Here is a 25,471-nt window from a genome sequence, read left to right on the forward strand (position 1 = left end):
CCGTTATATATTTTTTGGCATCGACAAGCAATCGAATGTGTATTGGGGCAGCTTCTCTGTCCGTCAGAGAAAACAAGGATGGGCATGTTGGATTCCCACAAATCTGATCTTTTCTTTACCAAGGAATTGCTTAGCAACTTAAAGTGGAACCGATCAGGTAATTAACGCTAACCAAACCACAATACAGGCAGCATGAATCAGAACCAGGCTGCATGATTTCATGAGCCTCTTCATCCCCAGCGTTTTGTTTTTCCTGTTATTTTTGTTTTTCCCTCCCCTTCTTCCAAGAGCTATAACTTTTTTTTCCCACCCACGTGAAGGATTGTTTTTTTTTGCGGGACGAGATGCGACAAGAGTCACACTTTTTAATGCTTGAAATTATGATGTAATGAATTAAATTACATATACCTACACTAGTTACCCCATGCTGTATTTTATTTTTTAATCATCCAGGTCAACTAGTGAGATGAGTGACTACAAAAGTACAGTATGATGTTAGAGCATCATTTAATCTGTTCAAATTGTAACATTATTCACCTGTCTGTACTACGATTCCATGTTGTGCAGAGCTGTAATAGAAGTGTGTGATACTTCTGTAACATATTCATACATATATTCTGTGACAAAGTCACTGGCAAGGTGCTAGCGGGGAGATACGTTTCACTGAGGCTATTGGCTTCAGTGAGTTGAAATCCAGTTTGCTCCAGCACACTTTGTCCACCTAATCTCCACCCCAGGATGTGGTCTGGGGTTTTAAATAGTTGGCTTCCAGAGGCTGCAGTGTTATGTGTCCTATCAAGGAAGCTGAACTTTGTCTGGTGTGATGGAATGTTCTGCTCCCCCCCTGCAATAGACTGTGTGAATGAACTGGACTGTGCTGAGGGGAGGGGTGGAGCTGGGACCATGTGTAACTGAAGCTGCTGCAGAGAGAACTTTGTGCTTATAGCTGCAAAAGAGAACCCACAGTCTGGGACGGAGTGGACTCGGGAAATTGGACAGACTCTTCGGGCGTAGCAAAGGTGGCTATCCTGTGCTAGTTTGAGAAGCCACGAAGATACCAAGAAAGTGATTTACAGTTTCCAGGAGCACCTCCCAGATCCAGAAGCAAAGCGAAGACCATGTTTCACATTGTCCACCTTATCTCCACCCCAGGATGTGGTCTGGGGTTTTAAATAGTTGGCTTCCAGAGGCTGCAGTGCTATGTGTCCTAACAAGGAAGCTGAACCTGTATATGTTGGTTTTCCTGAGCAGGCGGATCCCCGCAACCACATGGACTGTACTGTATGTTTTGCTTTTGAATTTCCTTAGGCCAGGAAGGCCTTGTTTTATTTTGATAACTCTTCACTGGCTTATGAAGCACTCCCAGTTACAGTCTTAAAGAGACAGTATTCCGGTGTATACCTCCGTGTACATCCGAGTGAAGCCGATCTACCACAATAATTATATATACAGTAAATATATATATATATATATACATACACACACACACACACACACACACACACACACACACACACACACACACACACACACACACACACACACACTGTGTTCCAAATTATTATGCAAATTGGATTTGTGTGTCATAAAGATTTAAAGTTAAAGTTAAAGTTTTTCAAATAAATCAATCTTAAACACATGTGATAATAAGTTTTCCATGTGATTCTAATTAAAGGAAAACCACTTAAAAATGATGTTTTTCAGGTTTTTTTCGCTATAAAAATGCAATAAAACCGCGAAAAAACCGCATTTATTAAGCATACTATTAATAGAATGCAATCCGCAATTTTTGTGCACATGTTGTGTTTTTTTTCAACGAAAAAAACGCATCGTGGTAAAAAAAGGCAGCATGTTCATTACGGTAATTTTGCTGATTTTTCGCAGATTTCCCGCTATTTAATGCATTGGGAAGCTCCTGAAAAGAACGCTAAAAATTTGCACAAAAAACGTGAGAAAAACGCGGAAAAAACGCATGCGGATTTCCTGCAGAAAAAGTCCGGTTTTGTTCAGGAAGTTTCTGCAAAGAATCCTGACATGTGCACATAGCCTAATAATTTGGAACAGTGCATTTTGAGTTTTTATTCATTTTGGAGATTATACTGTTATCATTGGGAGGTTTCTTCAATAAAATTTGATGTATACTCTAACGGGTGATGACTTTTATTAGACTGACTGTCATTTGCACCGACCATTTAGGAAAATCTGAGAAAAATGTCATTTGCATAATAATTTGGAACAGATTAGAAATATACTCACTATTATTCGTGATATTATTCACATATATTAGAAATATACTCACAGTTGTGTCCCGCAGGAGAAATGCAGAACATTGCAAGCCAACACCTAATAATTTGTGAGGATTCCACGTCACAGAATCTGCCCTGAAAGAAAAAAAATGATAAAGAATTGGGATATAATGTTTAAAGAGGTTGTCTGTTTTCATAAAAATATTTGCCAAAGGCTTGATTTGCTTTAACCCCTTAACACCCGCTATCCGCCTTTTAACGGCGACAGTTAAGGGTACTTATTCCTCAACGCCGCATTTTGATGGCACTGAGAAATAAGGTATAGCGCCACCCAGCATCGGCAAATCTCCTGGGTCTCAGCCACCGGGGGTGGTGGCTGAGAACCCGGGGAACATAAGGGCCACTTTTTACGGTCCCCTGTCACCTGATCGCCGTTATTGCGATCACAAAGAAAAGGTCCGAATTACAATTAATTAATTAATTTCTCTCTCCTCTGATATGATGTAACATATCAGAGAAGATAGAAAATGGGTCACCAAGCTTCCCCGATACCTCTGCCATCCCCAGACCCTCCAGATCTGTACCCCCCCCCCCCCGCCCTCCTCGTCATCTTCCTAAAAAAAAATGGGTACATTCGCAGTGAGATATGGCGGACAGTATCTGGCAACAATAGGGAATTTCTCCTATTGATTCCTTGTGATTACTGTGATAGACCCTAACTGTACACCCGCCTACCTGATGAGGGCAAGACCTGGCAAGTTACCCATTGACTTGGACATGGGAGTTTTAACACCTGAGATGACATCACCAAATGCAGACTGGGATACGGAGCAGCAATATCACAAGGTGCAAGAATGTGTAGAGAAAAGTTGGTTGAGTTCACCGGGATGTGGTTATATAAGTCTACCAAATCCGGTAACTTCACTGGCCACATGCTACGCTCTTCCAGGGGCAGAGTCTTCAACAGGTCTATTAGTACCTGGTTCATTTTCTCGCATAACGCGTTGGTCTGGGGATGATAGCCGTACAGGTTACAAAACTCCTGGAGCACTCCTGCTTCATAGGCTGGGCCTTGGTTGGTAAGCACTCGTTCAGGGTAACCGTGCGGGCAACAAAAGTGTTGTTGAAATGCTTTGGCTGTGTCAGGACTCTGAACATTTTTTACCTTTTGTGCATTACTGCCCTTTTCCAAGATGGCGTCTTTGGTCTCATGTGCACTGTGTCTTCCTGCTATAAAACTCCACCCCAGCCTTCAGTCTGTGCTAGAGTATTCTGCCTTGCATCCAGCTCCTGACCTCTGATTACTCCCTGGCTATATACCTGCTCTTGTGAACCTGTGTGGTGATCCTGCTACTCTGCTCTGAGTTCCTGCTGCATACACCAGTTTCCAGTAATCCTCCTTCATCTGCTGCTCGTGTTTACTTCCATCTGCATTTGCTGGACATGTAAGCTGTTTCTGCTCTGCAAAAACCTGAGACTATTAACCAGGCCTCCCTGGTTGAGCTAAGATATGATTTGAACTGCCCTATAAGCTTATCTGTATTTGGACTAAGACAAGGATTTATTCGTGTCAAGTATCCTCAAGAATAACTGTGCTTCATAGACTTTCTGCTTGATTGCATTTTCCTCTGAAGTTTCCTATAGACTGCTGAGCTGCATTTGATATTTGCACCAAGTGTTGTGGACTTGAGTTTCTCTCTGCACCTGTTTGAATCACCGTGTGATAATATAGACTTTACCACTGATAAAATGGTGTCCTGTAGTTGTCTTGTTCCACGCAAAGAGTCTCCTGAGTTATCCCCTATAATTATTACAGGCTGCCGTCTTCGCTGTCTGATCCTTCACTGGCACTACTACCAGGAACTGGGACTAGTGGTCTACTATGATGAGGGCACAGACATAGCCTGACCGGCTTGGGGCCAGCTTCACGTGGTCCAAGGCTACCAGCTCAAGTGGTTGTTTGGTGACTATGGGCTGTATGGGAGCCCTCTGGCTATCACGGCTTTTTCGTCTCAGGTTGCATGGACCACATTCTCAACACCATTTCTCGATTGCTTTCCTCGTGCCAACCCAGTAGGATCGCTCACGTAGCAGGACTTCCAACTTCTTCCACCCGAAGTGTCCTGCTCCATCATGATATGCTTCTAAGACCATTGGCACATCCCGCTTCGGGACTAGCACCTGCCAGATCAGTTAGTGGGTTCGGGAGTTGACGTTCTCCGACACAGCTTCCCCTCATAGATGAATAGCTTGTCCTTCTCCTTCCACAACTGTTGGGTCTCTTGTGGAGCATCTGGACCAGGGTGCGAATCAGCTTGTGTCAGCATTTCCTTTACTAGGCGGACTGCCGGATCACTATCCTGCATTTCTGCCCATCCATGGTGGGGCAAACGGGTTAATTGTTGCCTCTTGCATGGCATAGCGCTTGTCCCTCACGCAGTGGGAGCACTGGGCTGCAGCAGGGCGGTGGAAGGCTGGTAACTCGATTTCTTCGAGTTCCTCCGGGTTTTCTCCCCCATCTGGCAAGTTGGGCATCCTGGACAGCGCATCAGCATTAGCGTTTTCATTCCCCATCCGGTATTTGATGGTAAACTCGTAGTTGCACAGCCGAGCCTTCCATTGCTGCTACAATGCACCTAGCTTCTCCATTTCAAGGTGGGTCAGTGGATTACTATCCGCATAAATGGTAAACTTCACTGAAGCCAGGTAGTGCTTTAAGCGCTCCGTTACCGCCCAGACTATGGCGAGAAACTCCAGTTTAAAGGAACTATAGTTGTCGGGGTTCCTTTCCGTAGGACGAAGCTTCCTGCTGGCGTAGGCAAACACTCTCTCTCTCTGCTTTTCTGTACCTGGGACAGTACTGTTCCCAATCCCATATCGCTGGCGTCCGTATATAGTATAAAGGGTTGGTCATAGTCGGGGTAGGCCAGGACTTTGTCTCCCGTAAGAGCTATCTTTAACCGAGTGAAGGATTCTTCTCTTTTACTCCAAGGACTTGGGTTCTTGGCCTTCTTGGACTGGCCTATTAAGAGGTTCTGCATGGGTGCCGCTATTTTGGTGAAGCCCTTTATGAATCTCCTGTAGTAAACTACCAGCCCGATGAACTGCCACACTTCCTTGATAGTGAAGGGTCTTGGCCAGTCCTTGATCACGGTGACTTTTTCAGGGTCTGGTGCCACACCTTCGGTGCTTACCATGTGACCTAGGTACTGCACCTTGGGGTTCAACAGGTGGCACTTGGATGGCTTTACTTTCAGGCCAAAACCGGATAAGGCCTCAAACATCTCGGCCAGGTGCTCCAGGGGGTCTTCGTACGTCTTTGAGTAGACGATGACATCGTCCAGATACAACAAAACGGTTTCGAAGTTTTTATGTCCTAGGCATCATTCCATTAAAGGCTGGAATGTTCCCCGGTGCATTGCAGAGCCCGAATGGCATGCAGTTGAACTCGCAGAGGCCCATTGGTGTTGTAAACGCTGTCTTCTCTTTGCTTCAGCCACGGGAACCTGCCAATACCCACTGGTGAGATCTAAAGTGGAGAAATAGTTAGTGATCTCAGTGCAGCTAATGATTCCTCAATTAGTGGTAATGGGTAGGCATCTTTATGTGTAATGCGGTTAATCTGCCTGTAGTCAACACACATCCTCATTGTACCATCTTTCTTTATAACGAAAACTAACGGAGCTGCCCAGGGGCTACAACTATCTCTGATTACCCCAGCCTCCTTCATCTCCTGTAACATACTCTTATCACATTGATAGTGAGCTGGGGGTACAAGCCGGTACCTCTCTTTAATGGGCGGATGATCTCCGGTGGGGATATGGTGTTGGACCCCTTTTACCTGCCCAAAGTCTAGAGAGTGTTTGCTAAAGACCCGCTCATATTCTGAACCACCCGGTAAGCCCCATGCTTTTGGTGCGAAGAGGTGGAGTCAGTACCTATGTGTAGCTTCTGACACCAATCCTCCAGCTGCCCCTCAGAGCCATTGTCCTCCACCTCGTCGGACAGAAGCAAGGGTATCCTCCCCTTGCGGACATCGACATCGACTCTGGCTGTCAGGATGGTGAGTCTACTATCAGAGTACACAGGTTCCACCAGAGCCTGGTAATCTTGACCTCTGAGGCCTATTGCCACTCCTAGGTGGTATTACAAAGGGGAATGGATCACTCACTCTGACACTGCCGACTTCTCCACCAGACAGCTCTACCTGTTGTCTCTGCATAAGGGCTCTGATTTCCTTTTGCAGGACACGCTGCTGACTGGAACTGGCGGTCTTGGCTACCTGTTGCAACAAAACAATAATTTCTCCAAGACAATTCTCTATTACATTGGTGCCTAGAGTAATCATAGGATGGCATTCTTGTCTGGCAATATCAACTATAATCAAACCTTGCGACTGCAATTCTACTCGGCCAACCTTGATGGTCACCTCCTTAGAGCTCACCTGATGCAAGGGTTGACCATTGCTGGCAAAGATGTTAAAGTGTTTATCTGGGCTGCAAGTAATGCCTGAATCAGCCCAATGCCATTTAAAAAGGATATATGGCATCGTTGTCACCTGGGAGCCGGAGTCCAATAAAGCGTTCATCGGGATGCCATCAAGCACGATGGGCAGGACCGGACGTCCTCCCATGTTCCTGTCTCGCCAGCTTTGTGGGTCCGGTCGTCTTACTCCTGAGGGTTGGCCCTCTGCCCCAGGGCTTGCTTGTTTAAATCACAGAATCTTGCGATGTGCCCCGCCTTGTTGCAGCGGCGACAGATGGGTCGTCCATCCTGGTCGTAGCGATCGTTGTCTCTCCCTCTGGTTGGTGGGATTCTCCTCTGCCATCACCACAGGATGTCATCTGGACTGGAGGCCAGCTGGATCTTCTCCGTTGAGGACACTTGCATGGACTGCACAGTTTTGGTTTGTGCAGCCACATTTTTTGGTCAGCTCCTGGACCTGGAGACGTAGGCCTGCAGAGGAGTCAATACCTAGGGTCTGCGCATCGGCTTTCATGGGTGCCGTGGAAAAGGACACCGCCTTCTGGTGGTATGTGATGGCTGGGCGCTGAAAGGGTGCAGTGACACTTGAGGTTTGTTCTCGCAGCACCCGGATGGCACGGTCTTTACATCGTGCGAAGTCCAGGTCAGAGTTTTGCAGGGCAATAATATTTAGCTGTGTCCGGTGAGCGGTAGACAGAAGCCCCTCAGTAAACTGCTCAGAAAGCAATCTGTCTTCATCTCGCACACTGCTGGGGTCTACCTGTTTAATGGCCTGCAGCGCCTCTTGCAGGTTTAGGGCATGGTCCCGTACACTGTCCTGCACCCTTTGTTTGCACCCATAGAATTTCATTTTAATCTCCGCTGCTGTGCGGGTGTCAAAAGTATCCTTCAGCCGGGCCAGGATTTGCCTAACAGTTCTTTTGTCGGTGTCCAGCCAGGACTTCACCTCCCTTGGGCGGCATCGGTTAGCTGGCCAATAAGGATGCTGACTTTTTGGCTCTCTGACAGGGGGTACACTTCGAATAAACTATGCAGTCTCTCCTTAAAGTTGCTCAGGGTGTGCAACTCCCCTGAGTACTGAGGTAGCCAGGCCGTCCCTGGGATATATGGCGCGGATAAAGGCAGTACGGTGGCTGCGGCCACGCCCGCCGTTGGGTTCTCTCCTAGATTTGGCATCTGCTTCCCTCCTACTGTAGTGAACCTCAGCCAGGCTCTGGGTATCGTTACCGTAGTAAGCAACTGCTCCGCAGGCGGGATGGATTGTGCTCCCAGGGGTTTCCAAGTCGGGTCCTCCTGCTTTCTGTACGCCATATGGCACAGTAATCGTGGCTATTATACAGTTCAATAAAGTCTATGGCACACAGTACCCGGTAATACCAGGCTACGAAATCCTGTTTGTGATGCCAAAATGACACGCCCACCAGGGCCTTGGGGTACTCGGAACCGGATCGGACAGTTCTTTGAGAAAGTCATGGGGCCATGACCCGACTCCGTGGCCCTGGCTGTGCCGTAAAATGGGGAATATGCATATGGCATTTAAAGTGACGCCGCCTGTGGTGTTTGGCAACGGATGGCCGATGCTGCTATAGGAGACTGCTGGGGCTGATGGTGACACAGCTGGGATGGTTCTGCTACCCACAGGTTGAGCGGGGCCCCAGGACTACCGGTCCCATTTATGTCAGGCTTTGTGTACCTTGTGGTCCAGGCCTCAGGGCACAAGAGATCACTAAATGACACAAGGGCTGTAGTTTTCTTTTCCTTTATTTGATGGTTGATAGTACAGACCGGGGTACTGGTAACAGATCGTAATGGAGAGCCGGGCAGCCTGGAAGCAATTTTTGGATACACCTGGCCAGGTAGGTACAGAGGCCTTCCTTCTGCAATGTCCTCCCTTTTTCCTTGCTGCCTAACAGCTCACCCTCCTGCTGCTAACTGTCTCTCTGTTTTTAAAGGGAGTCTGTCACCTTCCCAGGCGCTTGTAACTAAAAGAGCCACCTTGTGCAGCACTAATGCTGCATTCTGACAAGGTGGCTCTTTTAGTTCTTGTTCCTGCCACTGCTGAAAGAATCGTTTATCAAATTTGTCCCTCATACCTTGAATTCGTCCGGGGGGCAGATCTTTCCCCCCTAACACAGACGCACCACAGCTGTCAGTTACTTCCTCATGTTTAACAATAATAATCTTTATTTTTATATAGCGCTAACATATTCCGCAGCGCTTTACAGGTTGCACACATTATCATTGCTGTCCCCAATGGGGCTCACAATCTAAATTCCCTATCAGTACGTCTTTGGAATGTGGGAGGAAACCGGAGAACCCGGAGAAAACCCACGCAAACACGGAGAGAACATACAAACTCTTTGCAGATGTTGTCCTTCATGTTTACAGGATGCCGCCTCCTCAGCGTTATTGATTTTTCACCGGCGCCTGCGCTGTGATCTTAGGCCTTGGGCATGTGCAGTTGCGCTGCCCTTCGAACTTACAGCGCAGGCACCGGGGACGCCAATGAAGGAAGAGGAGGCGGCGCCCGGCGCGCAGAGGCCCTGAGTGACGGCTGTGGTGGGTCTGTGTTAGGGGGGAAAGACCTGCCCCCCGGATGAATTCAAGGTATGAGGGACAAATTTGATAAACCATTCTTTCAGCAGTGGCAGGAACAAGAAATAAAAGAGCCACCTTGTCAGAATGCAGCATTAGTGCAGCACAAAGTGGCTCTTTTAGTTACAAATGCCTGGGGGGGTGACAGGTTCCCTTTAAAAACTAACTGTTGCTCGCATGGCAGGCAGCTTGAGCCTATGACAGGTGCTGCTCCTTTGTGTTGGCTCCAGGCTCTGGTTTGCTGCTGTGCCGCCGGGTATTAGATTGGGCCAGGAGACCTGCAGTCTCCTGCCCTCCGGATTTAGCTGCCGGGACTTCAGTATCCACGCAACTACGAACTCCGGTATCCGGTTCCTAGCGCTCAGTTCTGGGGCGAGTTTAATCACAGCTCCACTCCCCAGGTTCTGCTCTACTTCTCGCCTACTGACACCTGGTAAGGGGACCCCTCCTTGCTTCCAGGCATGACATTACTCCCTGTGAGGGAGGCAATGCCACTGTGGCAACCGGACTCCTGGGGTGCCACACTGATGTCTGTCCAGCCTCTATTTGAGGACTTACATTGAATGAGAACTCACCACCTCTCGTGGCATCCTGTTCCACTTGTTTATCACCCTCTCTGTCAAAACGTTTTTCTAATATCTACTGTTGTGAATTCTGCTCTTGGGCTCCCTCCGGTGGTTATAAGTGGTAGCGTTGCTGTCTGTCCTTCACAGCAGTCATCAGGTGTGTCCACTTCGGACTGGGCTATTTAGTTTGGCTTCACCCTTTAGTCAGTGCCAGTTGTTCATTGTTTCTGGAGGATTCACATCCCTTCCTGGTCTCTCCTGCTTGCTGTTCATTTCAACCAAGATAAGTTCTGCTTGTTTTTGCAGCCCACATGTTGTGGGCCTTATTGTTCAGTGCATTTCATGTTTTTTCTTGTCCAGCTTAATCTGTGTAAGGATTTATGCAGCCAAGCTGGAATCTCTGGAGAGGCAAATATACCCTCCATGTCTTCAGTTAGATGTGGAGTTTTTGTATTTTCTGTGGTGGATATTTTCTAGTATTTTAATACTGACCGCATAGTTCTCTGTCCTATCCTTCCTATTTAGCTAGATTGGCCTCCTTTGCTAAATCCTGTTTTCAGTCTGTGTATGTTTTTTCCTCTCCTCTCACAGTCAATATTTGTGGGGGGCTGTCTATCCTTTGGGGATTTTCTCTGAGGCAAGATAGTTTTCCCTTTTCTATCTTTAGGGTTAATTAGTCCTCCGGCTGTGTCGAGGTGTCTAGGATTGGTAGGTACATCCCACGGCTACTTCTACTTGCGGTGTTAAGTTCAGGGTCTGCGGTCAGTACAGATACCACCTTCCCAGAGTACGTCTCATGCTGCTCCTAGGCCACCAGATCATAACAGTACAACTGGCCAACAATGAGTTAACCGCATCTCAGAAGAAGGGAAAGAAAGTGCTGAGCCATTTTTTTTCTGTACTCTGTTGTGTTTTTTTTTCCCTCTTTACCTCTGAGTGGCTCAGGAGTTTGGCGCTGACATGGATGTTCAGGGACTTGCTTCTCGTGTGGATCAACTTGCTGCTAGAGTACAGGGTATTTCTGATTATATCGTTCAGACTCCGGTTTTAGAGCCTAGAATTCCAACTCCTGATCTGTTTTTTTGGGGACAGGTCCAAAGTTTTGAGCTTTAAAAATAACTGTAAACTGTTTTTTGCTCTGAAGCCCCGTTCCTCTGGTGATCCCATCCAGCAGGTTAAAATTGTCATATCTCTGTTGCGTGGCGATCCTCAGGATTGGGCGTTTTCCCTGGAATCTGGGAATCCGGCCTTGCTTAATGTAGACACCTTTTTTCAGGCGCTTGGGTTATTGTATGATGAACCTAATTCTGTGGATCATGCTGAGAAAACCTTGTTGGCCCTGTGTCAGGCTCAAGAAGCGGCAGAATCGTATTGCCAGAAATTTAGAAAATGGTCTGTGCTGACTAAATGTAATGAGGATGCTTTGGCGGCAATTTTCAGAAAGGGTCTTTCTGAATCCGTTAAAGATGTTATGGTGGGGTTCCCCACGCCTGCTGGTCTGAGTGATTCTATGTCTCTGGCCATTCAAATTGATCGGCGCTTGCGTGAGCGCAGAGTTGTGCACACTATGGCGTTGTCTTCCGAGCGGAGTCCTGAGCCTATGCAGTGTGATAGGATTGTGTCTAGAGCTGAACTCCAAGGATTCAGACGTCAGAATAGGTTGTGTTTTTACTGCGGCGATTCTGCTCATGTCATTTCTGATTGCCCTAAGCGTGCCAAGAGAATCGCTAATTCCGTTACCATCAGTACTGCACAACCTAAATTTCTGTTATCTGTGACCCTGATCTGCTCATTATCGTCATTTTCTGTCATGGCATTTGTGGATTCAGGCCCCACTTTAAATTTAATGGACTTAGAATTTGCCAGATGTTGTGGTTTTTCCTTACAGCCCTTGCAGAGTCCTATCCCTTTGAGGGGCATTGATGCTACACCATTGGCTAAAAATAAACCTCAGTTTTGGACACAGCTAACCATGTGCATGGCGCCAGCCCATCAGGAAGATTGTCGTTTTCTGGTGTTGCATAATTTGCATGATGCTATTGTGCTGGGGTTTCCATGGTTACAGGTGCATAATCCGGTGTTGGATTGGAAATCTATGTCTGTGACTAGTTGGGGTTGTCAGGGGGTTCATGATGACGTTTCTTTGATGTCAATTTCCTCCTCCCCCTCTTCTGAAATTCCTGAGTTTTTGTCAGATTTCCAGGGTGTTTTCGATGAGCCCAAATCCAGTTCCCTTCCACCGCATAGGGACTGTGATTGTGCTATTGACTTGATTCCAGGCTGTAAGTTCCCTAAGGGCCGACTTTTCAACCTGTCTGTGCCAGAACATGCCGCCATGCGGAGTTATGTTGAGGAGTCTTTGGAGAAGGGGCATATTCGGCCATCTTCTTCTCCATTGGGAGCAGGTTTTTTTTTTTTGCCAAAAAGGATGGCTCCTTGAGACCCTGTACTGATTATCGCCTCTTGAATAAGATCACAGTCAAATTCCAATACCCTTTGCCTTTGCTTTCTGATTTGTTTGCCAGGATTAAGGGGGCTATTTGGTTTACTAGGATTGACCTTCGAGGGGCATATAATCTTGTTCGTATTAAGCAGGGTGACGAATGGAAAACTGCGTTTAATACGCCCGAGGGCCATTTTGAATATCTTGTGATGCCATTCGGACTCTCTAATGCTCCATCTGTGTTTCAGTCCTTCATGCATGATATATTTCGGAATTATCTTGATAAATTCATGATTGTATATTTGGATGATATTTTGATTTTTTCAGATGATTGGGAGTCTCATGTGAAACAAGTCAGGATGGTATTTCAGATCCTTCGTGATAATGCCTTGTTTGTGAAGGGGTCTAAGTGCCTGTTTGGAGTACAGAAGGTTTCTTTTTTGGGCTTCATTTTTTCTCCCTCATCTATAGAAATGGATCCGGTTAAGGTTCAGGCCATTCATGATTGGATCCAGCCCACATCCGTGAAGAGCCTTCAGAAATTTTTGGGCTTTGCTAATTTTTATCGCTGTTTCATTGCCAACTTCTCCAGTGTGGTTAAACCCCTGACCGATTTGACGAAGAAAGGCGCTGATGTGACGAATTGGTCCTCTGCGGCTGTTTCTGCCTTTCAGGAGCTTAAACGCCGATTTACTTCTGCCCCTGTGTTGCGTCAGCTGGATGTTTCTCTTCCTTTTCAGGTTGAGGTTGACGCTTCTGAGATTGGGGCAGGGGCCATTTTGTCTCAGAGGAATTCTGCTGGTTCCTTGATGAAACCGTGTGCCTTCTTTTCTCGAAAGTTTTCGCCTGCGGAACGCAATTATGATGTCGGCAATCGTGAGTTGTTGGCTATGAAGTGGGCATGTGAGGAGTGGCGACATTGGCTTGAGGGGGCCAAGCACCGTATTGTGGTCTTGACCGATCATAAGAATCTGATTTACCTCGAGTCTGCCAAACGGCTGAATCCTAGACAGGCCCGATTGTCCCTGTTTTTCTCCCGTTTTGATTTTGTTGTCTCGTATCTTCGGGGTTCTAAGAATGTTAAGGCTGATGCCCTCTCTAGGAGTTTTTTGCCTGATTCTCCTGGGGTCCTTGAGCCGGTTGGCATTCTTAAGGAGGATTTACGACGGGTTCTTCAGGAATTTCAGGCTGATAAACCTGACCGCTGTCCAGTGGGGAAACTGTTTGTTCCTGACAGATGGACTAGCAAAGTGATTTCTGAGGTTCATTGTTCTGTGTTGGCTGGCCATCCTGGGATTTTTGGTACCAGAGATTTGGTTAGTAGGTCCTTTTGGTGGCCTTCTTTGTCACGGGATGTTCGTTCTTTTGTGCAGTCCTGTGGGACTTGTGCGCGGGCCAAGCCTTGCTGTTCCCGCGCTAGTGGGTTGCTCTTGCCTTTGCCGGTCCCTGAGAGGCCTTGGACGCATATTTCTATGGATTTTATTTCAGATCTTCCTGTTTCCCAGAGGATGTCGGTTATCTGGTTGATTTGTGACCGGTTTTCTAAGATGGTTCATTTGGTACCTTTGTCTAAATTGCCGTCCTCTTCTGATTTGGTTCCGTTGTTTTTTCAGCATGTGGTTCGTTTGCATGGCATTACGGAGAATATTGTGTCCGATAGAGGTTCCCAGTTTGTTTCCAGGTTTTGGCTGGCCTTTTGTGCTAGGCTGGGCATTGATTTGTCTTTTTCTTCCGCATTTCATCCTCAGACAAATGGCCAAACCGAGCGAACTAACCAGACTTTGGAAACTTATTTGAGATGCTTTGTGTCTGCCGATCAGGATGATTGGGTGGCTTTCTTGCCATTGGCCGAGTTTGCCATTAATAATCGGGCTAGTTCTGCTACCTTGGTTTCACCCTTCTTTTGTAATTCTGGGTGTCATCCTCGTTTTTCTTCAGGGCAGGTTGAGCCTTCTGATTGTCCTGGGGTGGACTCTGTGGTTGACAGGTTGCAGCAAATTTGGGCTCATGTTGTGGACAATTTGGTGTTGTCTCAGGAGGAGGCTCAGCGTTTTGCTAACCGTCGTCGGCGTGTGGGTTCCCGGCTTCGGGTTGGGGATTTGATCTGGTTGTCTTCCCGTCATGTTCCTATGAAGGTTTCTTCCCCTAAGTTCAAGCCTCGGTTTATTGGTCCTTATAGGATTTCTGAGATTATCAATCCAGTGTCTTTTCGTTTGGCCCTTCCAGCCTCTTTTTCCATCCATAATGTTTTTCATAGATCTTTGTTGCGGAAATATGTGGTGCCCGTTGTTCCCTCTGTTGATCCTCCTGCCCCGGTGTTGATTGATGGGGAGTTGGAGTATGTTGTTGAGAAGATCTTGGATTCTCGTTTTTCAAGGCGGAGGCTTCAGTATCTTGTCAAGTGGAAGGGTTATGGCCAGGAGGATAATTCTTGGGTTGTTGCCTCCGATGTTCATGCTGATGATTTGGTTCGTGCCTTCCATTTGGCTCGTCCTGATCGGCCTGGGGGCTCTGGTGAGGGTTCGGTGACCCCTCCTCAAGGGGGGGAGTACTGTTGTGAATTCTGCTCTTGGGCTCCCTCCAGTGGTTATAAGTGGTAGCGCTGCTGTCTGTCCTTCACAGCAGTCATCAGGTGTGTCCACTTCGGACTGGGCTATTTAGTCTGGCTTCACCCTTTAGTCAGTGCCAGTTGTTTATTGTTTCTGGAGGATTCACATCCCTTCCTGGTCTCTCCTGCTTGCTGTTCATTTCAACCAAGATAAGTTCTGCTTGTTTTTGCAGCCCACAAATTGTGGGCCTTATTGTTCAGTGCATTTCATATTTTTTCTTGTCCAGCTTAATCTGTGTAAGGATTTATGCAGCCAAGCTGGAATCTCTAGAGAGGCAGATATACCCTCCATGTCTTTAGTTAGATGTGGAGTTTTTGTATTTTCTGTGGTGGATATTTTCTAGTATTTTAATACTGACCGCATAGTTCTCTGTCCTATCCTTCCTATTTAGCTAGATTGGCCTCCTTTGCTAAATCCTGTTTTCAGTCTGTGTATGTTTTTTCCTCTCCTCTCACAGTCAATATTTGTGGGGGGCTGTCTATCCTTTGGGGATTTTCTCTGAGGCAAGATAGTTTTCCCTTTTCTATCTTTAGGGTTAATTAGTCCTCCGGCTGTGTCGAGGTGTCTAGGATTGGTAGGTACATCCCACGGCTACTTCTAGTTGCGGTGTTAAGTTCAGGGTCTGCGGTCAGTACAGATACCACCTTCCCAGAGTACGTCTCATGCTGCTCCTAGGCCACCAGATCATAACAATCTACTGTAATCTGTATCTTCTGTCTTTCAGTTTAATTCCATTGCTTCTTGCGTTTCCATGTGCAAATGAGAATGATGATGATCCCTCTACACTGTGACATCCCTTATCTTTGTAGGCCGCTATTAAGTCTCCTCTTAGCCTTCTTTTTTGTAGGCTATACATTCCCAGATCCTTTAACTGTTCCTCGTAGGACATACAGGAGTTTCTCACAAAATTATTTTATCATCAAAAAGTTAATTTATTTCAATTCTTCAATGCAAAATGTGAATCTCATATATAGTGTCATTACAGAATGATGCATTTCAAGTATTTATTTCTGTTAATGTTGATGATTATGGCTTAAAGCCAATGAAAACCCAAAAGTCACTATCTCAGTAAATTAGAATACTTTACAACAACAGCTTGAAAATTTTTTTTTAAATCTGAAATGTTGGCTTAGGCTACTTTCACATTTCCATTTATCTTGCACCGTCACAATGCATCGTTTTGTGAAAAAAACGCATCCTGCAAAGTTGCCCACAGGATGCGTTTTTTTCACATAGACTTGGATTACCGACGCATTGCGATGTATGGACACACGTTCCATACGTCGTGCACTGGATGCGTCGGTATTTGGCAGGCCGTCGTTGTGAAAAAACGTACAAGGGAACATTTTTTCGTACGTCGTCTCCTGCATTTTTTAATGCGCATGCGTGGCTGGAACTCCACCCCCTCCTCCCTGGGACTTTACAATGAGCAACAGACGCGTTGAAACACTGCGTCTGCTGCTTACGTCACTCAAAATTTCATAAGCTTCCGTCGGTACGTCGCGCCGACGCCTGGTGACGGCTGAGTACTGACGGAAGTGTGAGAGAAGCCTTTCTGAAATATGTGTTCAGTAAATGCACTCAATACTTGGCCGGGGTTCCTTTTGCGTCAATTACTGCATCAATGCTGCATGGCATGGAGGCGATCAGTCTGTGGCACTGCTGAGGTGTTATGGAATCTCAGGTTGCTTTAATAGCAGCCTTCAGCTCCCCTGCATTGTTGGGTCTGATGTCTCTCATCTTTCTCTTGACAATACCCCATAGATTCTCTATGGGGTTAAGGTCAGGCGAGTTTGCTGGCCAATCAAGCACAGTGATACTGTTGTTTTAAAACCAGGTATTGGTACTTTTGGCAGTGTGGACAGGTGCCAAGTCCTGCTGTAAAATGACATTTCCTTCTCCAAAAAGCTTGTCGGCAGAAGGAAGCATGAAGTGCTCTAAAATTTCCTGGTAGACGGCTGCGCTCACTTTGGTCTTGATAAAACACAGTGGACCTACACCAGCAGATGACATGGCTCCCCAAACCATCACTGATTGTGGAAACTAGACCTCAAGCAGCTGAGATTGTGTGCCTCTCCACTCTTCTTCCAGCTCCAGACTCTGGGACCTTTATTTCCCAATGAAATGCAAACTTTACATTCATCTGAAAACAACGAAAACAACACCTTGGACCACTGAGCAACAGTCCAGTTCTTTTTCTCCTTGGCACAGGTAAGACGCTCCTGGCGTTTTCTATTGGTCATGAGTGGCCTGACACAAGGAATGCGACTCTTGTAGCCCATGTCCTGGATACATCTGTGTGTGGTGGCTCTTGAAGCAATGACTCCAGCAGCAGTCCACTACCTTGTGAATCTCCCCAAATTTTGTAATGGCCCTTTTTTTAATAATCCTTTCAAGGCTGTGGTTATCCCAGTTGCTTGTGCACCTTTTTCTACCACACTTTTTTTCTTCCACTCAACTTTCCATTGATATGCTTGGATACAGCACTCTGTTAACAACCAGCATCTTTAGCAATAACCTTTTGTGGCTTACCCTTCTTGTGGAGTGTGTCAATGACTGCCTTCTAGACATCTGTCAAGTCACAGTCTTCCCCATGATTGTGGAGTCTACTGAAACAGACTAAGGGACCATTCTAATTCAGGATAGCATCTCATAGGAAACCATTAAAGAGAATCTGTACCCACAAAAGACAAAAATCGTATATGAGCTAAGGCCTGTAATGCTGTAGATAAGCCCCGATGTAACCTGAAAGGTAAGAAAAACAGGTTATATTATACTCACCCAGGGGCGGTCCCAGTTTGTTTCGGGTCCGATGGGTGTCGAGGTTGAGGGCAGAGCAAAGTACTGCAGTGTGCAGGCGCCGGGAAAGGCCAAAAAAGCCCGGTGCCTGCGCACTGCAGTACAGGGCAGACAAAGTACACCTGCGCCGGATCCGCGGCAGGAAACAAGAAGAGGACGTCATCGTATGAAGATAGGAGGCGCTGGACCTGCACCGCAACACCCATCGGACCCAAAATGAACCGGGACCGCCCCTGGATGAGTATAGTATAACCTGTTTTTCTTACCTTAGCTCATATATGATTTTTGGAGTGACATATTCCCTTTAAGTATTTTACCCACAGCTGAGGTTAAATTTTACCAGCCTATAATTTCCAGGCTCAGATTTTGTCCCTTTTTTGAATATTGGCACCGTATTTACTATGCGCCAGTCCTGTGGCACAGACCCTGTTATTATTGGCCCCATGAATATTAGAACTAATGGTCTGTCTATCACTGTACTTAATCCCTGCAGTACTCAGGGGGTGTTTGCCTATTTCAGGGATTTGCTTATTTTAGTGATTTAGAGGCGGCACCAAACTTCTTGCTGGGTTAGGCAAGTGACATTTAGTGGGTCATTTCCGGTATCCCTGATCATGTTGTCTGTCATGGGATTTTCTTCTATAAATACTTATTTAACATAAAAGTCTATAATACACAGATGCCATGGTACAGTGGACAGATGCATTATGAGTTATGCAACAGCTTTTCAGATCTGTTAGAACAATGGGGTCCTTCACTATAATATAATCTGTTAATGACTGTCATGAAATAGCTCATTGTTATCTGCAGCCATAGCACTGACCTCTCTATTCCCTTCAGTAGGTGTCTGTGCCTACTGGATAATAAGGCACTGCCTCCCCATGCAGCCTATAGAAAATAAATGAATATGGATTAGTTATAACCTATGGGTAAATTTTCCACATCTATTGTAGAAGGTTTTTCAAACCTGGTAGAATTTTTGGCTTATTTATTAATCCTGACCAATATCTACGAGGCAAATTAGACACTCTGAAAAAGATCCTCAGTCACTCATGCATCTCTACACACTTTTGTCTATCTTATCTCCTCTTGGTTAGTTGGCTTAGTTTTCGAGCAATTTTTGCTTCAAACTTTTGTTGCTGCACGTTTAAAGGGAATGTGCAATCAGAAAGTGACAAATTATTTAAATCAGGCTTTTATGTTAACATTATTTGAAAAACATTATATTGTTTTTTAATGCAACCTTTACTTTACTTTATTTTTAAAAAGTCTTGCAATTTTCACACCTGCCATTAAATCTAACATTAGCGTCGCCAAATGGGCAGCAATAGACTGGCTTACTGATGTCAAAACTCTGATGTCAGGTGTCCCAAGACCAGGCTCCTTCCCTGTCCTCAACGCTTGGAGTGCGCTAGCTTGCCCCCACCCAGGGAAGAGGGGCGTAGTAGTGTACCTTAATACACCAACCAGACTAACAAGGTAAAACAAACCGTAATAATGGAAAATATCAATCTTACAAATATACACACGTAAACAACAGAGGTAAACACCGGTAAACCCCAGGGAGTGGAGGATGGCGTTAAACCAAAGTAGGAGAAGAAAGGGAATTATCACACACTCAGAATCTAGCAACAGTCACAGATCAATCCACCAAATGCCTTCTCCAATAACCACCAACAACCTCCAGCCATGCAGCATAAGCTAGCTCTGACAATGACTGCTAGCCAGGATAAAGATTATATAGGAGATGGGAGTGGCTAACAGTACACAGCTGAAGCTTAACACAGGAAAGCTTCCAGGAGCTCTCAACTGACCAGATTAACCCCTGCACTGCTAAAAGAAACCTGCACTGTTTAATATGAAGGTGAAGTGATTCTAATCAGTGCAGGAGTTTGAGAAATAAGACGCTGCGGTCTTCTGGCTCCTGTCTGTCACGGTAAGCCAATGACAACTGACTTCTCCTAGGAGAGTTTTTTAGGAGTCCTCTGATCCGGACAAATGTCATAGTGAAGGGAGGGGCAGGAGGTGAGCTGTGATATCAAGTATTATGAATGCTGGGTCCTGTGTTATGTGCTGTATATAGAGATAATATCTATCATTGTAATTCAGTCTGTGATGATAATTAGGCTACTAAAAAGTCAGAACAGGACTCCTGACTCCTCCGTGACACATGATATTGGTGGAAATTAATATATGTTATCCAGGAGATAAGCCACTGCTAGAGCTGCCTGGCAGCTGCTTTCTCCACACTCCCCTACGAAAAGACATTAACGTTAGAGCTCGTGCACATGACCAGTGTCATACTGGCCCACCGGAGATCCGGAGGACTCTCCGGTGTGCCCAGGCACTGACACCTGCTGACATATTGGCCAACAGCTGCCTAGGGCCCCCACTGCTCGAGTGGCCCCCAGCCAGTGGGGTTTTGCTAATAGCTGCACATCCAGCTGCTATGGGGCCCCTGAGTCAAGGGGGGCCCTCCCGGTGCCAGAGAGCAGCAGCTGGAGACAGGAGCCTCTCCCCACTGCTAAAGAGAAATGAATATTCACGCTTCCCCATGCCCCCATGGGCATGGAGAGGGGTGAATAATCATTCCACTGTAATAGTGGGCAGCATTAGGCTGAGGCTAACACTGCCCACCAGTGCTGCTGAATCGAGGCCCCGGAGTTTGGGACTGGAGCGGAGCTGCAGTGATCCAGCGCCGTCCTCCTTCCTGCCCGACACTTCCTGTCTGACTCAGCGCGGCTGGATGACATCATCATTTGCGGCTGTTTCAGAGAGGAAACTGCCGGTATGTGCTGCGGCTGCGGGGAACGTGCAGAGAGGTGAGTGGGTGCTGTGTGTGTGTGTCTCTGCCTGTGCGTATGTGATGCGGTGCTTTGTGTGTGTGTGTGTGAGAGAGTGGTGCTGTGCTGTCTGTGTGTGGTGGGGGAGGCAAGGATGGTGGTGGTGGAGGCAATGATGATGGCGGTGGAGGCAATGATGGTGGTGGAGGCAATGATGATGATGGTGGGGGGAGGCGATGATGGTGGTGGGGGAGGCGATGATGATGATGGCAGTGGGGAGGCAATGATGATGGTGGTGGGAGAGGTGATGATGGTGGAGGGGGAAGCAATGATGATGATGGTGGTGGGGGAGGCAATGATGGTGGTAGGGAGAAGGCAATAATGGTGGTGGTTGAGGCAATGATGATGGTGGTGGGGGAGGCAATGATGGAGGAGTTGGAATGGGCAATGATGGGGTAGTGGGGGAGAAAGCAATGATGGTTTTGTAATGGACAAAGATGGTGGTGGTGGGGAGGAGGCAATGATGGAGGTGGTGGGTGAAAAAGCAATGATGGAGGTGGTGATGAGTACAATGATGGGGGTGGAGGGGGAGAACAATGATGGTGGTGGAGGGGGCTGCATTATACCCTATCAGGGGGGCTGCATTATACCCTATGAGGGGGCTACATTATAATTCTGTGGGGGGCTGCATTCTTTCAGGGGGATACATCATACTATATGAGGGGAGCTGCATTATGCCCTATGAGGGGGCTACAGTATATTCTATTGGGGGCTGTCTTATGAGGGGGTTGCATTATACTCTGAGGGGGGCTACATTATATTCTGTGGAGGGGCTGCATTATACTATATGAAGGAGGCTGCATTATGCCATATGAGGATGCTACATTATATTCTATGGGGGAGCGGGTTGCATTATATCTTATGAGGGGGTTGCATTATATTTTGTGGGGTGCCGTATTATACCTTATGAGGGGGGCTGCATTATATTCCTTGAGGGAGGCTACATTATATTCTATGAGGTGGGTTACTTTATTTTCTATGAGGGGCTACCCCAACCCCTGTTACATAATTAAGAAGTGTACTACCTTATATTATACCCTGATATTAGCGTGTTTTACAACACAATTGGTGGTCTTGAATTCATTTCTATGTAGCTACATAGTGGGCCCCAAGAATGATTTTCTCTGATGGGCCCAAGGTGCTCCAGTCCGACACTGCACATGACCGATTATATCAGAGAATGCTAGCTGTAGTTTACATGGAGAGCCTTGTACCCATCATATTCTATGGGCTGTGTACATGTCCAACTTTTTCCTCAGACCAGGTAGTCCGGTGAGAAAATCTAACACATATCTGAGTTTCAGATCTATGGGTCCGAGAAAAAATTGGACTGTATTCGGATGACATTGGAGCCTTAAACCTGCCTAACTATGCCAAGGTGCACCCTGGTGTCTGTCTGTTTTTCACCCACCTGATCTAGAGACCTAGCCTAAGTTGGATGGGTGTTGCAGGTAGGCTCTGTTATTTATCAAATTAAAAGGCCTGCCAAGGACAAACCACAGGCTTTTTAATTTTAAACAAAAATTATGAGTATCAAGATATTGGAGCAAACATAACAGGAGAGACCAGCAATCACACACTTATAATCAACTTTAAATAAGGATAACTGGGTACTCACCTTCTAGGTTTTATGCCTGGATTGTAGCCGTTGCCATGCTAAGCCAGGTGAGGCGATCACCACTACCAATAATGATATACATGAGACCAAACTTACATCAACATGAAACCATAGACTGTGCCGCTCACACACTTCTGCTATTCCTTCCAGGGGATCAAATGCTCCAAAAACTGTTGTCCCACAAGTCGCGCTTACCAAGAAAGGTACAGAACCCTAAAGTTAGAAAAAGTATCCCAAGTACAGTATTTACAAAAATATGTAAACCTATACTATACACCATGTTCCAAATTATTATGTAAATTCGATTTAAGTGTCATAAAGATGTAATTTTTTATTTTTCAAATAAATGCATGATTGGTCTTGTGTCTCACGGCTTTTTGGATCACAGGATCACTGTACCAATCTCAAACACCTGTCATAATTAGTTTGCCAGGTGAGTCCAATAAAGAAAAACTACTTTAGAAGGACGTTTCACATTATTAAGCAGCCACGGGCTACAAACAATATGGAAAAGAAAAAGAATCTCTCTACTGAGCAAATAGTGCATAGTTTTGGACAAGGCATGAGAGCATTAGATATTTCACAAAAACTTAAAGGTGATCATCATACTGTGAAGAGATTTGTGGCTGATGCAGAGCACAGACAAGTTTGTGCAGACAAAGGCATAATGAAGAAGATTTCTGCCAGAAAAATGAATTGGATTAAGAGAAAAACTGCTAAAATACCATTACGAAGCAGTCAACAGGGATTAAAGGTGCTGGTGCCTCAGGAGTCCTGTGAACCTCAAGGTGTAGCATTCTTCACAGGCTTGCTGTTGTGCATAAACCTACTATTTGGCCACCTTTAAAGAGTGCTCAATACATAAATAGTTGCAGGGGACCCAGACATGCATGAACATTAATTTTACATCGGTTTTCTTTGTTGATCAGTGCCATGCAACCCTGGATGGTCCAGATGGATCGAGTAGTGGATGGTTGATTTCTACTCTAATGGTTGATGATTTGAACATTTTACTGACTCATTTGCATTGATCATTTAGAAAAATCAGAGAAAATAGCATTTGCACACTTGGAACATGTTACAAATTACAATTTCTAGGATTTTTTTTTCACTCTTAGATTTTCATTTTTACAGTTTTAATGAGAATATATGAAGGAAATAAAACCATTGATGACAAGTTACAGAGGTATGCCGCCCTATAGATAATCTTCAAGGGTAAAATACAATACATCACTAAACTAAAGCACCATGTGCTCTTACAAGGAGGGCCTACATAAAGTACCTAAGCACATAGCATTTCCGTGTAAATGAGTCCCCAAAGGCACCTTCCAGTTAAACAAAATTATACTTAAAGGGGTTTTCTACCTTTAGAAAAGTGAACACCAAACAATTCCTGTAATGGAAAAAATAAGGTTATATAGCACTCACCCTTCCCTGTTCTCGCACACTCTCCCCACCACTGCTTTGGTTTCTGTATTGGCTGGAGAGGTAATGTCACACCAAAAGCTCACATCATCGACTGGGGCAGCGCAGGGGAGATGGCGTTAGCGCAATGGCGCACTGCTTGGCCTTGTTATTTTACATTACAGGCATTACATTACAGGAATCATTTGGGGTCCACGTTAAAGGGCCACTGTCACCCCCCCCAGCCGTTATAAACTAAAAGAGCCACCTTGTGCAGCAGTAATGCTGCAGTCTAACAAGGTGGCTCTTTTAGTTTTTGATTCATTTATTACCTCAAAAAAGCGTTTTAAAAATTGGCCACACATACCAGATATTGTACCAGGAGGCGGTCCGAAGCGTCCTGTATGAATCCCCCAACTCACTCTTCTCTTCAGGGGCGATGGTACCCGCCCCCTGAGCGCTGTTATCTTCTGAAATCTGGCGCCTGCGCTGTGCGTGCCTGCCTGGGGCCTGCGCAGTGTTCATTGTCAGTGCGGCCACACTGTTGCTGAATCCCCCGCCCCGCACTGTTATTCATTATGCACAGTGCGGGGCTGGGGTTCCTGGGCATGCGCACTGCGCTGTTTAGACGCTCCCCAGCTCCCCCGCCTTCCCAGGAACTCCAGCCCCGCACTGTGCATAATGAATAACAGTGTGGGGCGGGGGATTCAGCAACAGTGTGGCCGCACTGACAATGAACACTGCGCAGGCCCCAGGCAGGCACGCACAGCGCAGGCGCCGGATTTCAGAAGATAACAGCGCTCAGGGGGCGGGTACCATCGCCCCTGAAGAGAAGAGTGACGGCAGTTGGGAGATTGATAGAGGACGATTCGGACCGCCTCCTGGTACAATATCTGGTATGTGTGGCCAATTTTTTAAACGCTTTTTTGAGGTAATAAATGAATCAAAAACTAAAAGAGCCACCTTGTTAGACTGCAGCATTACTGCTGCACAAGGTGGCTCTTTTAGTTTATAACGGCTGGGGGGGGGTGACAGTGGCCCTTTAAATAGAGTGGGAAATCAGCTTTACATTTGCATAAGTAGTAAGTTCTACAAATTAGTAATATATTTGTATTATCAAAGGTGTCCCGATCTTCTGCTCTCCCGCTAGTCCCTAGTGTCAACAGCTTCATTTCTGGTTATGTCCTTAGCAGGGGAGAGTGTTTTTTTTACATCAGGATGTGTGTGAAACTGACAGGCTAACTTTATTTCTGTAGCTAAGCCAGCCCCCTTTTCTTTCTATACATAGGGTGTTACAAATAAAGGGGCCAGCTAATTGCTTATTTTAGAAGTTAAGCTACTCTCCTTCTATGTCTATACATTGGGCTTGAAAGAGAATGGTTGGCTTAACTATTAAAGGGAACCTGTCAACAGGATTGTGCACAGTAACCTACAGACAGTGTCAGGTCAGCGCCGTTATACTTATTAAAATGATACCTGGGTGATGAAATCCGTCTTGTGGTTGCTGTTGAATCTTCATTTTCAGTAAATGACATTCTAGTGGTCCGGGGCAGCCTGAGGGGGGTCTTCATGTGGTGCTCTGATTAGATATTCATCTGTATGGCTTCTGACAGGTCACTGATCACTCACTGACTTTACATATAAGAATTTAATGCACATTATACATGTGCGCCTGCCTGCTGAAGCTGATATTTTTTTTCAATTCATATAATAATCAGTATGAAAACTAGGGGGCCGGTCAGTGAGGGATCAGTGACCTGTCAGCAGTCTGCATTATGAGTACCTAGTCTGAGCACCACATGACGACCCTCCACAGGCCGCCCCAAGCACGAGCATAACATTAACTCAAAACTGAAAATAAAG

General features: G+C 46.1%; 1 protein-coding gene across 3 annotated transcripts in view; it reads right to left on the reverse strand.

Moving 5' to 3' along the window:
• The window catches only part of CSAD (cysteine sulfinic acid decarboxylase), a 116,018-nt gene that overhangs the window by 38,894 nt on the left and 51,653 nt on the right, over window positions 1-25,471 (reverse strand). For all 3 annotated transcript variants that reach the window (XM_077298024.1, XM_077298025.1, XM_077298026.1), the window contains 3 exons: window positions 22,301-22,417; window positions 18,567-18,631; window positions 2,300-2,381 (listed from right to left, as the gene is read on the reverse strand). In XM_077298024.1, the coding sequence (XP_077154139.1) occupies window positions 2,300-2,381; window positions 18,567-18,631; window positions 22,301-22,417 (264 nt within the window). The remainder of the gene's footprint in view (window positions 1-2,299; window positions 2,382-18,566; window positions 18,632-22,300; window positions 22,418-25,471) is intronic.

This window comes from Ranitomeya variabilis, chromosome 3 (genome assembly GCF_051348905.1).
Source record: "Ranitomeya variabilis isolate aRanVar5 chromosome 3, aRanVar5.hap1, whole genome shotgun sequence".
Lineage (NCBI taxonomy): Eukaryota > Metazoa > Chordata > Amphibia > Anura > Dendrobatidae > Ranitomeya > Ranitomeya variabilis.